Raw genomic sequence first — 15,484 nt, 5'->3', positions numbered from 1 at the left:
ATACTCATTGCTGGCGTTTTGAAGGTATCCCAATACACATACAGTACGATAAGTGTCTTTAGCGATATGACAGTCACATTAATTAATCCCTTAGTCGGACTAATCTGACGATGACTCGTGTTGTCGAAATTCAATTTTAAACCAATTAAAAACAACTTAAATGGTTACTGATCAGTGCCAAAGTATCTTTCATGTATTCACAAAGGCATGATCCAATTTTATTCTATTAAAGATAAGCGCACACTGTTGAATGTATTTCTTTACGCTTATAATGGCTTGAGTCATGATGTAGCACATGGAGTGGACATGCTTTCATAAATAAGGAACCATTTACCGTATGCAACATAGCCTATCACCTCCTTGACATTGTTGGAGATGTCACTTGACCATGTGTTTAAAAGACACTAGAGAGATTAAAAGGATGCAGTGAGGACAACTCGAACCAAACCTTTCAAAATATAACTCATTTAAACAAAACATTTGCATTTATGTTAAAATACACATTGTCATTACACTCATTTGAAAACAATCCAGTCGATTTATGCAAATATATTTATACAAAGATGCACCACTTTCTAACTCCAGGATAAACCGTTTAGAAAATATGTTTGCTTTTATATGCCTTGTGAATTCTGACATGATAGCTGTAAACTTAAATCTGTTATTATATGCCTTCCAAATGTTATTGTTAGGTTGTCTCATACTTTGTGACCAGAGCTAATAGAGTGAAGGCAGAACAGTTGATGTTTTTGTCATGGATCCACACACATAAGATGGCAACAGCGCTATTTCACTGTCCAAGATTCACACTATGTCACTACAAAACTGCATTCTACATTCTATTCTCATTGTAACGTTTGAAAGATGTTTAGGTTTAAGTGTTATTATAGCTGCAATTTTACTGTCATTCTGTTTTTTAATAAATTCTTCATTTACTGTGAACATTGTATCGACAAATTGTTGAACCTGTTTGCAATTCAAAATTTTTGCATAAAGATAAAAGAAAAGACATCTGATGGGGCATACAAAAGATAAGCGCTTTTTCTCTCTTCAGCAGTATTATACAGCCATGCCCTCATCTTTAGCATCCAAAGAGAGAGTATAGATCACACAGACAACAGCAATATGCTGAAGTCTTTCTGTGAAGTCGAATGAAAATAACATGTTAGATTGAGATGGAAACACAACACTGTTTGCTCAAAGAATTATCCAATACATAACCACCACTCTTGTGAAATCAATGCAGTGTTACAGCTTTTATCTTGCATGTATCATTTGTACTGTTACAACGCAAGTGCCAATACAGTTAAAGGTAAATCAACTATGGGCTTTGTTTTCTGTTGTCTTTCATTGAGGAGAAAATCTGGAAGTGATTTAATAAAGAGAAACAAAAGATAGCTAAACACAATTTTGAATGCCACCCAGTGCACCCTTATTATCTATTTACCACAAACATGGCTCATATTTTCCTCACATATTATAATAAAAAAATCCACTAATCGTCTTTACTGAATTCAAGACGTAGGCTTCGAAATCTCGGCAAATGGATTGTCTCTTGTTGAAAAATATCTTGTTGATCTTTTACATACCCCCCCACACTCACGCATCAGATAGCCAACAACGCATCTTGTAGTCAATAACAAACTGGTGACATCATGGAGCGCGCTCACTCACTTAATAATCATGAGCATCAGTGCGCGTCAGAGCGCGCAACACCGCTTCGCTGACAGACTCTTAGAGCGCGCGTGTGTTGTCTCCGGGTAATGTGGAGTTTTCAGACCGCATTGTTTATAGGGAATACTTGAGATTTGATGCGCTGGAGTGTCTGAGGTGCTCCTTAAGTTCGCAAACTGTAGAAGACGAATATATTTCTGCTGTCATGGTAAGTGACGTCTAAAGCTTCTTATTAAGAATAAAGACAGAGCTGTTTTACTATGTGCATAATTGTTTATGTTTGACGTTACCGGAAAGAATACTATAGTTATGCATAACCAATTTTGATTCTTCGGTGGTAAATCTGTACAGAACGTAGCCTGTAGTCACCTGCTATTAGAGGTGCCCATCATTTGGTTTAACTAAGATCAACTTGCGAATGTAAGAACAAACTTGCGTTTACGAGTTTATTAATTGATCAAATAAACAAGAGTCAAGCTGAATCAAAGGTGAAAACAAAACTTGTTGAAACATTTGAATTATTACTAAAGATACGTGCTTTTTTTCTTGTCTAATGATTTTCGTTTTGATCAGATTTCAATCATTTATTAAAAATCCTCAACCTTTTAGTCGAATATTCTCATCCAACCTGTTGCTCTGTTCTTTTCCAGTTGGCGTTGTAATTACCTGTTTCAGGGTAAATCCTGGTTAAATATGGGTAAATCCTGGATTAACCATCTTCTCGTGCTGTTTGTGTGGAGTTGCATATGTGCCCAGCATATGGATGATGAATTTCCCTTTCAGTTTACTCATTCCATTTACAATGTAACAATATATGAAAACTCAGCAGCAAAAACCTTTGTTGAATCCCAGACTAAGATGGGCATTTTTATGACAAATCAGTCTTGGGATATTTGGTACCTAATAGAATCTGGGGACCACGAGAATTTATTCAAAGCTGAGAACTATGTTTTGGGTAATTTCTGTTTCCTGCGTATAAGGACCAGAGGAGGAAATTCTGCCACTCTTAACAGGGAAGTTAAAGACCACTATCTACTGACTATAAATGCCATTGAAAGACAAACTGGTTCTGAAACTCAAACGCAAGTAAAACTGCAAATTCTGGACACGAACGACCTCAGACCGCTTTTCTCACCAACGACATATCGTTTTTTTGTACCTGAAAGCTCAGCCGTCCGAACAAGTATTGGCAAAGTCTTCGCCTCAGATGCTGACACAGGCACCAATGGAGAGTTTTATTTCACTCTTAAAGACCACACTGACATCTTCTCCATTCATCCTACCAGCGGGGTCATAACTCTGACAGGCAAGCTGGATTACTCAAAGGTGGCACTTTATGAGATGGATGTGTTGGCTGTAGACAGAGGCTTGAAGCTCTATGGGAGCAGCAGCAGTAGCACAGCGAAGCTAAAGGTGCACGTACTGCAGGCCAATGAACATGCACCTGTTATCACAGCTGTCCCCTTAACTCCACTAAACCGAATCAAAGATTCCACTTATGCGTATGTGACTGTGGAGGACTGTGATGAAGGGCAAAATGGTGAGATTGCTTCTTTGAGCATCGTCGCTGGAGATCCACTCCAGCAGTTCGAGTCCTTCAGGAGGAGTCCTGGAAGTAAAGAATACAAAATTAAAGCCATCAAGGATGTGGAATGGGAGGGTTATAATTTTGGGTACAACCTGACCTTGCAGGCCAAGGACAAGGGGAATCCACCAAAATTTTCTTCGGTGGTAGTTGTGAGGGTGAGATCTCCCAATGAATACATTAAAAATATTACATTTGAAAAGAGCATTTACAAAATTACTATAAGTGAGTTTTCTCCACCTCACTCCCCTGTTGCATTGGTCAGAGTCGTACCAAAACATCCTAAGATCAAATATCTGATGCAGTACAAAATACAACAACATGAGAATCCATTTGTTATTAATCCAAATACAGGCCTCATTACCACTGCAGGTCCTATAAAAGCAGACCGTGTTAGTCAATATGAATTTGAGGTTGTTACGAGTGACAGGCGAGCAACGACCAAAGTGGTCGTCAATGTAAGTGACACAAACAACAACGCCCCCAAGTTTCAACAGTCTAATTATGAAGCAAGCATCGATGAACACGTGCCCATAGGGACCAGCATCCTAACAGTGAGTGCTAGCGATGGAGATGATGGAGAAAATGGTTATGTCACCTACAGTATTGTCAATGTAAACAAACAACCTTTTGTCATGGATTATTTCACCGGCGTCATAAGAACCGCCGAGGATTTAGATTACGAAACGATGCTGAATAAATTCTCTCTAAGGGTTCGAGCCTCGGACTGGGGCTTCCCTTTTCGCCGTGAGGCGGAAGCTGTTGTCTCAATCACACTTACTAACCTAAATGATAATGCGCCACAATTTGAGAATATTGATTGTGATGTCACTGTGCCAAGATCTCTTGGAGTCGGTGAGCAAATAATAGCCGTGTCCGCCATCGACGCCGACGATCTAGGTGTAGTGCGATATACAATTGATGCTGGTAATAACATGAATCTTTTTGAATTGGATTCCAGCTCTGGTGTGCTGACACTTAAAAAGTCATTGAGGAATAGCGAAGCAACAAAACTGTATTTTCATCGCCTACAAATAACTGCCAGTGATGGGGAAAAATCAAGCACCCCTCTGTTCTTAAATCTAACCATTGTGAGTGCTTTTAAACACGTCCGCTCCAAATGTTTAGACACTGGTGTACTGAAATCCATGGCAGGTTTGCTGCCTTCTAACTTAAAACTACACAGTCGGATGGAACCAAATGATGAATTCGCAGACATCCATTCTGTTAACCGCAACACTCCACGCTTTATAGAGTCCAATCCAAGTCTAATACAAGTAAAAGAGGACCTTCCTGTAGGGAGTAGCATTGCACTCCTCAGAGCTTCAGATTCAGACTCTGGCTTCAATGGAAAATTGCTTTTTGTGATCTCAGGGGGAGATTTTGATAGTTGTTTCACAATTGAATCTGACACCGGGTGGCTCAAAGTTTACCAACCGCTTGATAGAGAAACAAACGACCACTACACACTCAACATCACGGTTTATGACCTCGGCTTACCGCAGAAGTCCTCGTCTCACATGTTAGACATTGATGTTTTGGACGCCAATGACAACAGCCCCGAGTTTTTACAACTTGAGTATTCGGTAGATATAAGTGAAGATACTGCTGTGGGGACAGATGTCATTCAGCTGGAGGCAAATGATAAAGATTTGGGGGTCAATGGAATGGTTAGATACTCATTTATGACTAAAACAGACAAATTTGCCATAAATGAAGACACAGGGGTGGTAACGGTTAACAGCCTGTTAGACAGAGAAACCAACCCATCATTTATTTTAAAGGTGGCTGGGTTTGATAAAGCAATCGATGAGCCTAAAATGGTATCGACAGTGTTGTTGCATATTAATTTAGAGGATGTGAATGACAATGCCCCTACATGCATACCTCAAGAATACCACGTAAGAGTGAGAGAAGATATTCCAGTGGGCACATTAGTGATCTGGCTAGAAGCTTATGATCCTGACCTTGGCCTGTCCGGACAGGTGAGATACACTCTAACAGATGGTGAAGATGAAAGCTTTCAGGTGAATAAAGTGACTGGAGCCGTGTACCTCTCTCAGACGCTTGATTTTGAAACAAGGCAAGTGTATAATTTGACAGTAAAGGCCAAAGACAGAGGCAGACCAAACTCACTATCTTCATCCTGCTTCATTCAAGTGGAGGTTGTGGATGTTAATGAGAACTTGCACCGTCCCGCCTTTCCATTCTTTGTGGACCGGGGAGCTGTGAGTGAAGATGCCCCGGTTGGCTCGTCTGTTATGAAGGTTACGGCGCACGATGAAGACAGCAGTAGGAATGGAGATGTGCGTTACTCCATGCGAGACGGTTCTGGCATTGGAGTGTTCACAATTGATGAAGAGAGTGGTGAGTTTGTTGTATTTTTTTCGCTGTGTTCCCATAATTCTCAGTCACATGTAATATGCCATGGCTGGGAAAACACTTATTGTTATGTATAAGAGAAGTATGAATGTAAATACAAAAAAATAAAACAATAATGATATATACAAAAAATGAAATGTACAAAACTTATCACTTATCAAGCAAAACAATTGCTACATTGCAATGTTTGTTAGGGTCTAAATGATAACAAAATTACAACAAAAAATGGTTTTGGACACTTTCTGATATCAAAATATGCACAACTTTAATGTTCATTTGACTATAGGCCATTTTTACTCCGTAAGAACTTGAGGAGAGCTTGTTTCATAAATATATCAGAGACATTTCTCTAAATATCTTCTTTTGTGCTCCACAGAAGAAAGAGTCATATACAGGTTTTAAATGACATGAGAGTGAATAAATGGGTAAACTATCACTTCAAGAAATATAAACATTTCCAGACTGTACTTGTGGATTTTGTTTCCAAGGAATGACATTCACACACTTTTAAATGTGACCTAAGCATGTAAATACATTTTGGCAGTCACTATATAAAGTATTACAAAACAATGATTGCATATAGTTATCTGTATCAGTATCGTAAACGGACAGTTCACCCAAAAAAAATAATTCTGTGCTGAGCCTCGAGTTGTTCCAAATCATTTAAATAAATTTCTTTGTTCGGATGAACACAGAGAAACATATTTGGAGGAATGCTCGAAACCAAACAGTTCTTAGCCACCATTGACTACCATAGTAGGAAAAATGACAATTGTAGTCAAAAGTACCCAAGAACTCTTTGCATTACATTCTTCAAAATATATTCTTTTGTATTCAACAGAACAAAGAAATGTATAAAGCAGTTTTTATGATAGTCAGCGGTGGAAAAGAACTGTTTGGTTCAAGCATTCTTCCAAAAATCTTTCTCTGTGTTTATCAGAACAAAGAAATGATACAGATTTGGAACAACTCGAAGGTGAGTAAATGAAGACAGAATATTCAATTTTGGGTGAACTGTCCCTTTAAAGACACACAAGAGATGTAAAATGAAAAAAGAGGGAGAAAAGAGCAGAATGCAGGATACTTTCACCCTGAAGGGACAGTTTATCAAATTTTACTAGAGTTGTGGAAGTCATACTGTTACCTTTAGAACAAAGCCCACAGCATGAAAGCAGACACTGCTGAGACACACAGGAACAAAAAGTGCTGTCTCGTCTTCTCTTTCACACACACATACTTATTCTCTCAATATTTAATATACAATGTCTGTCCTTTTACACATTTAATCTTTTATGCAAATCTCTGTTATTAATTCTCAGTTCCCAGCTGGATCATATTTTTTGCTGCTTTGCTGACTGTAATTCTTTTCAAAAGAATATTATTAGCATTACGTCAGTCTTCCCTTGTTCCTTTTTTCTGCTTCATCCTAATCAAGACTTCAATGTTTACAATGCAAAACTCTCAGTACCATGTGACACAGTTTTATGGGTGCTGTCTCTGTCTGCTTAAAGTGAATTTGTTCTCTCAAGTGCCCAACATGTAGATCGACATGTTTCTTCTTTTGTTTGTCATAGGCATTATAAGAACACAAGAGATCCTGGACCGTGAGACCACCAGTCATTACTGGCTCACCATCTATGCTACGGATCAGGGAATTGTGTCGCTTTCCTCATTTGTGGAAGTCTACATTGAGGTTCAAGATGTCAATGATAATGCTCCGCTGACATCAGAACCTGTTTATTTCCCTTCTTTATCTGAGAACTCCCCCAAAGATGTCTCCGTTATCCAGATCAAGGCATTTGACCCGGACACTAAATCAAGCGATAATCTCTCATTTAAAATAACTAGTGGGAATCCTCAGGGATTTTTTACCATCAACTCCCAGACAGGTAAGTTGATGCTTCGTTTGGAAACATCCACATGGCAGCCTATTGCATTTGTATTTTAAAAACAGACATGAACATTTCACACACATTTATTTTTTAGATTTCAAAATATCTAGGTATGATAGCCTGTTTTCTGTGCTGTTGAAGCAATTCCTTTCAAGTCTGACTTGAAAAAAGAAGGATCATAATAGTCTGTTTAAATAATATGAGCATTTAAACCATGTGAAACTCTAGCGTGAATTTATATTAAACAAATGAAACACACACAAAATGCAAATAGATTGGTTCTCTTGTCTGATTGGTTCATTGTCTTTACTGTCAGGTGCGTATTTGTGGTCATTAATGTGTTTTTTGTTTGTTGTTGTTGTGCGTGTGTAGTTTATTGTCTTCGTGATTATTGTTTTCTTTCATGTTCATAGATACTGCTCCCATTTTACATGCTTATAGTTGCTTCACTTTAAAGCTCTTTGTGTTTGGACTGCACATTTCATCTTTCTTAATCTAGATAAATAATTTGGTTTGGTTAAACATCCCTGTGTTGACCAAACAGATTAGACTGATTTATGAATGTTAACATGAGCACGACACAGATTAAAGTTGGATCTTTTCTGAATTATTTCTTGTGTAAACATAATTGATATTCACATCAGTTGGTTAAATACTTTCACCGAGAAGCACAAGAAATGAATGCAGCTAAATAATTTGACACGTCAATTGATTTCTCATCTGCCAAATTGATGAACTGCCACACCCAGCCTAAACATCGCCGGTAATAAAGGTATTTCCTCTACATAGTCAGTTGAACCAACTAAACCCATTTACAACATGGGTAACACTTTAGTATGAGGAACACATATTCAAGTGTTACCAAAACATGTATGTGTTGTAGTCATTTTTTTAAAACACACGAAGGAATTGCTCTCTAAGGACAGTACAAAATGTATCATAAAGGTTAGGTTCATTTGTCAACAGAGCCCTGAATGGATTTATTTTGATAGTGATTCTCAGGAGAGCAACTTGAATCTTTTTATTATTGAATTTGTATTATAAATTTGACATTTCATAAACAGGATTGGTGACAACAACATCACGGAAACTGGACAGGGAACAGCAGGCAGAGCATGTTCTTGAAGTAAGTTGCACCTGTAGTGTTTTAAAGCATCTAGTTCATCTTTATCTCAGTCATTTTTTAAAAGGGAAATATGTGTTTTTCTGTGTCTTTGGTGTGTAACTAGTTGCCCATGCATGTATTAGACACGTAAAATTACAAAAATTAAAGTGTCGGAACAAAAGATGCATTATATCTAAAAGCGAATGCTCACCCAGACCTGCCTGAAACGCCTTGTGTAACCACACCCCCACAAATCTACGTCAGTTCGTGGTATGAATTGACTAAGACCGCCCAAATGTATACTCAAGTAAGGTGAGCGTACCTGTCAGTACAATTGCTTTGGAACCTGATGTTCCAAATATGTTAAGAGGCGTTACATTTCCGTCACACACTTGCAGTATTTGACCAATCACTACGCACTGGTTAACTGGCCAATCATAGCACACCTCGCTTTTCAGAGGCAAAGAGGAGATACAAACATGCACGGTATGTGAAAAATACAGCTTTTTTGAACCTTAAATCGTGTATACACATTACATTACATCTAAAACAAACGATAATATTCATTTTAGCCGTGTCATATGACCCCTTTAAGACAACAGTGTCACGGTCCTGCATTCTTGGTTCTGTATTTCTAGTCATGTGGCAGGATCGGGACTGAGCCCTTAGGTTCTATGTGAGAAAGCCATGAGATGTTTATGTTTTTACCTCTCATGTGTTTTCTCGTGTCTTGTCATTGGCCCAGCTCCTCTCGTTTCCTTGTTATCTTTCCCTGAGTGTTTGATCACCTGCCCTGTGTCGTTATCCCTCGTTTGTGTTCCCTTTATATACCCTCATGTTTCATTGTCCTGTGCTCGTGTATTACGTATGTTTATGTGCGTGATGTTGTGCTGCTTCATGTTTCGTGTCATCGTCTTGCGTTGTCCATTCATCTGTTCCTAGAGTGAGTTTGTTTGTTCTACCCTGTAATGTTTGTATTAGACGTTTGGTTGTGTCGTTTAGTTTAGTTTTGCCGTTCTTGTTTTCATTTTTGCCCCCTCGTGGGAAGTCTTTGTTTTCTGTTTGTTTCTTAGTTAGTTCCTGATTTATACCCCGTCGTGGGTTTATGTTTTGTTTATTTAAATAAATATCTGTTAACCCCGTCATTGCCATTGCCTGCCTGCATCTGGGTTCTTCCACCCCACTCTGTCCCTGACAAACAGTGAGATCAGTGAGATGAAATAATGTAATATTGCTCAAATATCCATTTCATGTGTGGCATTTTTGAAATAAAATATCACCATTGTGTCATACGCTGCTAAAGTTTGCCAAAATACAGTACCAAAGTCTGTCCTCAAAAAACAGACATCTCAAAATAAATACACTAAACAGTAAATTTCTCATCAGATATTTGCAAAATCATGTGCCATCCACGTAACTTTAGCTGTACGTCAACAATGGTCTCATCTGTTTGTTTTGAATTTCTACCCTGCAAATTTTAGAGTAACATTTAAGAATGATGATGCTTAAATGAAACATAACTCTATTATTTCTCCTGAGTTATAAAAGCATCTACAGTTTTCCTGTGGATTGGGGATGTTTGAGTTGGATTTAATACACATTTTGCCACGCTCATTTTCCATCACGCTACATTGTACAGTGCAGCAGTTTCTCAAACACGGTCTGTTTTTCACTAAAACAGATCACTGTCTCAGATGATGGCCATCCACCCAAGTCTACAGTGGTTCATGTAATAGTCAACGTATTGGATGAAAATGACAACAGCCCTCAGTTCTTGGAGAAGATCTTTCAAATCAAGCTGGTGGAACGGCCAGAGGCCGTCGAACCAGAGCCAGTTTATCGAGTGATTGCTCATGACAGAGATGAGAGTCCCTCTTCTGATATCTCATACACTATTGAGGAAAATGAAGAGCATAGGACATTCTTCATTGAGCCCAAATCTGGGTTTGTGTTCTCCAAGGAAGCTTTTTCAGCCGGCGAGTATCATATCCTGACGGTATGCTCATTTCAATTCTCAAAATGTTGCTGGCGGAGTTGGTGGTGCATTCCAGATGTTTTCTTTTGCAGTCATGATGGCTAGTACTCAGAAGCTATTCAGTGAATAGGCATGTCTGTTTTAGAGTTTTGAAGAGAATTTTGAATGAAACTTCCCCCAAAAACGTTTTATAGGTTAACTCTTTCCCCGCCATTGACAAGATTTTCTGACATTTATAATACAAACAGTTCATCGCACGTTTTTCCATAAATTATGACAAGATTTGATGAGTTTTTCCAGCTGTCCATGTTTTCACTGTCATGCAATAGGGGGTGCTGTTACAACTCTGAAAGAGTACAGCATTTACAGATCCAAATACAAGCAAATGCTCTATGTTTTCATCACTGTTCTATCGATCTCATCTGAACGAAGTGTTAGACAAAAACACAATTTAATCAGTTCAGAATGTTGTCGTTTTTAAGAAAACCTCCCACATTCAGGAAACATTTATTACAATTAAGATTAATAATACTTGTGCTGGCTGGCAACTATATTTAAACGCTGGTGGGGAAATATGGAGCGATTTTAGTCTCATTAATTATTCACGCGTAAAACAAGATACACACATGCGTAAACAGTTTCACATGAACAAAACCTAATTTACGTGCACAAAGTATACATATACATTTACAAAAAGAAATTCACGTGCGTAAAACAAAACTATTTTCTCATAAAGTACGTTTCGCAAACATACGACTGTGCACAAATATTTAATGTACACGTTTATCGTGTTATGTGAATGTGCAAATCGTCACTCACGTGTGAATCGCCTTGGATGTGTGTGTGTGTTTTTTGAGACTCTCCTGGTAGCGCAACCCTTCCCACGTGGGTTGTCGTACTCTTTAGCCAATCAGATTCAACCTTACCATTCAACCAATCATAAACGCGGAGAGCACAGGACTCAAGGAAAACGGCTCTGCACACCTTTTGCGCAGCTACAAATCTATGCGCCCATACAAAACAATGTTTCCAAGAACTAGTTATTTATTGTCCTTGTTCATTTAAAACATACATTGTATGGACATACAAACATGAACACATCTCATCTATCAGGCACAGTTTGTTACCCAGACGGATTTTAGCAGTTCAGTGGAAGTGACTGCTGGTTGTGTAGTTTTTAAGTGGTCATGTTCACTCACTATTTCATACTTTTCTCCTACAAAATAAGTTAATAAAAACAGATTTATTGCGTGGCTGTATTAAGTTTTAATACAGCATCACAGCTCAGAGAGTAGATTAGCGAAGCTGTACAAACGAGCCTTTAGTGCTAACACTAGAGCTCCTTGAGTTCTGTGCTCTCCACGATTATGATTGGTTGAATGGTAAGGTTGAATCTGATTGGCTAAAGAGTACGACAACCCACGTGGGAGGGGTTGCGCTGCCAGGAGAGTCTCAAAAAACACACACACACATCCAAGGCGATTCACACGTGAGTGATGATTTGCACATTCACATAACACGATAAACGTGTACATTTTAAACTTTCAAAATATTTGTGCACAGTTGTATGTTTGCAAAACGTATTTTATGAGAAAATAGTTTTGTTTTACGCACGTGAATTGCTTTTTGTAAATGTATATTTATACTTTGTGCACGTAAATTAGGTTTTGTTCATGTGAAACTGTTTACGCATGTGTGTATCTTGTTTTACGCGTGAATAATTAATGAGACTAAAATCGCTCCATAGGGAAAGAGTTAAAAGTGTCTGAATGTGTGTATAGCCTATATTGAAATAATAATAAATGGGTACATAATGCTACCATGTTGAAAAAAGTGAGAAAACACTCACAATGCGCTCTTGCAGATTAAAGCGTCAGACAATGGACAGCCTTCGCAATCGTCCATCTGTCGGTTGCATATTGAGTGGATTCCAAAGCCTAAGCTGGCTAAACAGCCCTTGGCATTTAAGGAGATCTCGCTCTCATTCTCTGTGATGGAGAGTGATCCTGTGGCCCATATGGTGGGAGTCATCAGTATACAGCCTCTTGACTCTCCAGTATGGTTTACAATCAAAGGTAAAGCTCTAAACCTCCACAATCACTCTTAAAGACCAAACTGTTAATATAGACAATAGCTCGTTCCAAAACCTGTTGAGCTGACAACAACATGCCTTATATATAAGTAATTACAATGTGTCTTGATTTAATAAGAAATTTGAATGGAAAATTATTCTATTCAAGTAGATGCTCTTTCCCAACCTAATCTGCTTGCCCTTAACCAAATGTCTGTTTACTCTGCTTGCTTCTATCTCAACATTTTTCTTTTCTTGCTTCACAAGGAGACACACTTGCTAAAGAGATGTTTCACATTCTGCAGATGGCTTGTGACCTGAACTGTTCAGCAGGTATCTGCTGTTAAATAGAAATCTCACCTCTTGTTTTTCAAGCAAAAAAGTCTTACAGCTTTGTCAATAGTTCCTCTCACATCTCAGGAGCATTTCTAAATCTGTATTCTGTGCAAAATGTATTTTCTTCATTAAATATGTTTGCTATGTTTATGCAAATAACACCACGTATTTGTAAAAGAAAACATTAATTTAAAATGCTATTGCTGTCCATGTTGGTACTAACAGGTGGAAATTCCGACAGCCGGTTTGAGTCTGAGAGGGCAAGTGGCACTATCATTATTGCCGGGGCTCTGGATGCTGAACGGCAGTCAAATTACAACCTCACCGTTGAAGCAACAGATGGGACAAGATCCATCAGCACTCAGGTGCTTTGTCTTTAATGGCACTCACCAAGAAATTGCATGCTTTTACAATTGGATTGGTTGAATAATGGATGGAGAGATAAGTAGAATGATGCACATCTTTGCCTTGACAAAGACTATCATGTTTTATTGTGACAGGATAATTGTTTTGTTGCTTAGATGCTTGATATTACACATTCATTCTTTCAATGCCTAAATTGCATAAATCGTTTTGAAATGACAGAAAGCAAAGGTATAATCTAGTTTTTTTCTGTGTTTCACATCCTGACCATATCTGAAAATTGAAAAACCATTATGAAATTATTTTAAAATTGTAAATGATTTCCTGTTATTCCTTTCACACCTTTGTCCTCCACATGAAAAGATCAGGTTCAATTTCATAAAAAAAGAAACATCACTCAACAAGCTGGAATGTGCCATCGCACCTCAACACTCTGATACTGAGAGCTCACAGCGTTCCTTTGTCCTTTTGTCATGGTGTGAACATACTTATCCTTGGGCAATACCTGTGTGTATCAGCTGGGCCAGCCAGCCTTATCAGGTCACAGTGCGAGACTCATCCATCAGTGTGGGCAGACCTAGAGGCAAAGAGTGATGTGTGAGAGAGAGTAATGTTTTAAAAGAGAGCTCTGTTTCAGCCTTTAGCTTGACTCCCTTGTTGCAGTGATCGTGCCCTCTGGGAAATTGCACATGGTACAGTTTGTCATATCATAATGGGCTTGTGGACAGTTTCTGGGTTTGTGTGAATGACGAATGTCCATAAATTTACACTTAGATCAGGTAATACAAGGCATCTTTATGTTCTTGTTGCGTGTGTGCGTATGTGTTTTCCTTGAAGTTTAAATATAATTACTCTTTTAAAAATGAAGGCGGCATTAAAGGTTCTTCAAAGCCATGCCAAAGAAAAACATTTTTGGTTCCCCAAATAATCATTCATCCAAGCGCACGTAATAGAACCATTCCTTTTTAATAAAAGAGATTACATAAAGATTCCTCCGATGTTAAAGATTCTTTATGAAACAACTGAGCCGTTACTCTGTGGCATTGTGAAGCACCTTTATTTTTAAGAGCCAAAACTGTGGATGATACTCTGGGATGTTGACAGAAAGGACTCATGCAGCCTCATTATCCAAAGAAACTTTCAGTACATTCAGAGTCTCCGACTCAGACCAGAGATGGGAAATACTGATCTACTGTACAGGAAAGCTTTGACAATACTGAAAACTTTAGAAATTTATATAAGAACATGGATGTTAACACTTTGGATAAAGAGGCACTTTCATGTGTTTGCAAAGTGTTCAGCTAATCAAGATGGTTTCATCAGCATGTGTATTAAATCAACAACTTGACTGTCACTGTGGTTGATAGAGCTATTAAACAATCATTTGTATCTGTGGGGTTTTTAAACAGGTCATAATTCACGTTATTAACGTAAATGAACATCGACCTCAGTTTGGCCAAGACCAATATGAGATAACAGTTCCAGAAGAAATCCGACCTGGGATGAAGATACTGGAAATAGATGCAACAGACGAAGACGAGAAGAATAAATTATATCACACACTGTTGAGCAGAACAGACACCTTTAGCCTAAAGAAGTTTCGTCTTGACCCCGAGACAGGATTTTTGTACACTGCTGAAAACCTGGACCATGAAACCATGCACAAACATATCCTCACTGTTATGGTAAGGCCACGAACACTTCTTTGATAAAAAAAATAACAGAATATAACAGTGTGTAATATTATGTTATTTCAGGTTAGGGATCAAGGCTTCCCTGTGAAAAGCAATGTTGTGAGAGTGATTATCAATATTGAGGACAATAATGACAATGCACCGTGGTTCACCAGCCCGCAGTACACAGCTCGTGTGTTGGAGACAGCTGCGATTGGTTCATCGGTGTTACAAGTCACGGCTTTAGACAAAGACAAAGGGATGAATGCTGAAATATTCTACACCATAGATTCAGGTACTGCTTTTAGCTCTACTGACACTGTACAACATTAAATAATTATTATTAATGCCCTTGTTTGCCATTTATTGATGTAATTGAACATTTTGTATAGTTCTGCATCATGCCAAAAATCAGTGATGTCTCTTCT

General features: G+C 38.3%; 1 protein-coding gene across 3 annotated transcripts in view; it reads left to right on the top strand.

Annotated features, from left to right (window-relative positions):
• The first annotated feature begins 1,728 nt into the window (after positions 1 to 1,728).
• fat1b (FAT atypical cadherin 1b) overlaps positions 1,729 to 15,484 on the top strand; it is a 38,760-nt gene continuing 25,004 nt past the window's right edge. For all 3 annotated transcript variants that reach the window (XM_057349843.1, XM_057349845.1, XM_057349844.1), the window contains exons 1-10: positions 1,729 to 1,882; positions 2,325 to 5,626; positions 7,216 to 7,530; positions 8,598 to 8,659; positions 10,320 to 10,634; positions 12,478 to 12,688; positions 12,952 to 13,017; positions 13,246 to 13,385; positions 14,793 to 15,068; positions 15,141 to 15,351. In XM_057349843.1, the coding sequence (XP_057205826.1) occupies positions 2,368 to 5,626; positions 7,216 to 7,530; positions 8,598 to 8,659; positions 10,320 to 10,634; positions 12,478 to 12,688; positions 12,952 to 13,017; positions 13,246 to 13,385; positions 14,793 to 15,068; positions 15,141 to 15,351 (4,855 nt within the window). In that variant the 5' untranslated portion in view covers positions 1,729 to 1,882; positions 2,325 to 2,367. The remainder of the gene's footprint in view (positions 1,883 to 2,324; positions 5,627 to 7,215; positions 7,531 to 8,597; positions 8,660 to 10,319; positions 10,635 to 12,477; positions 12,689 to 12,951; positions 13,018 to 13,245; positions 13,386 to 14,792; positions 15,069 to 15,140; positions 15,352 to 15,484) is intronic.

This window comes from Triplophysa rosa, linkage group LG13, assembly GCF_024868665.1.
Source record: "Triplophysa rosa linkage group LG13, Trosa_1v2, whole genome shotgun sequence".
NCBI classification, from domain to species: Eukaryota; Metazoa; Chordata; class Actinopteri; order Cypriniformes; family Nemacheilidae; genus Triplophysa; species Triplophysa rosa.
The sequence above is the reverse complement of the archived record's forward strand: the minus strand, read 5'-3'. Positions and strand labels throughout refer to the sequence as shown.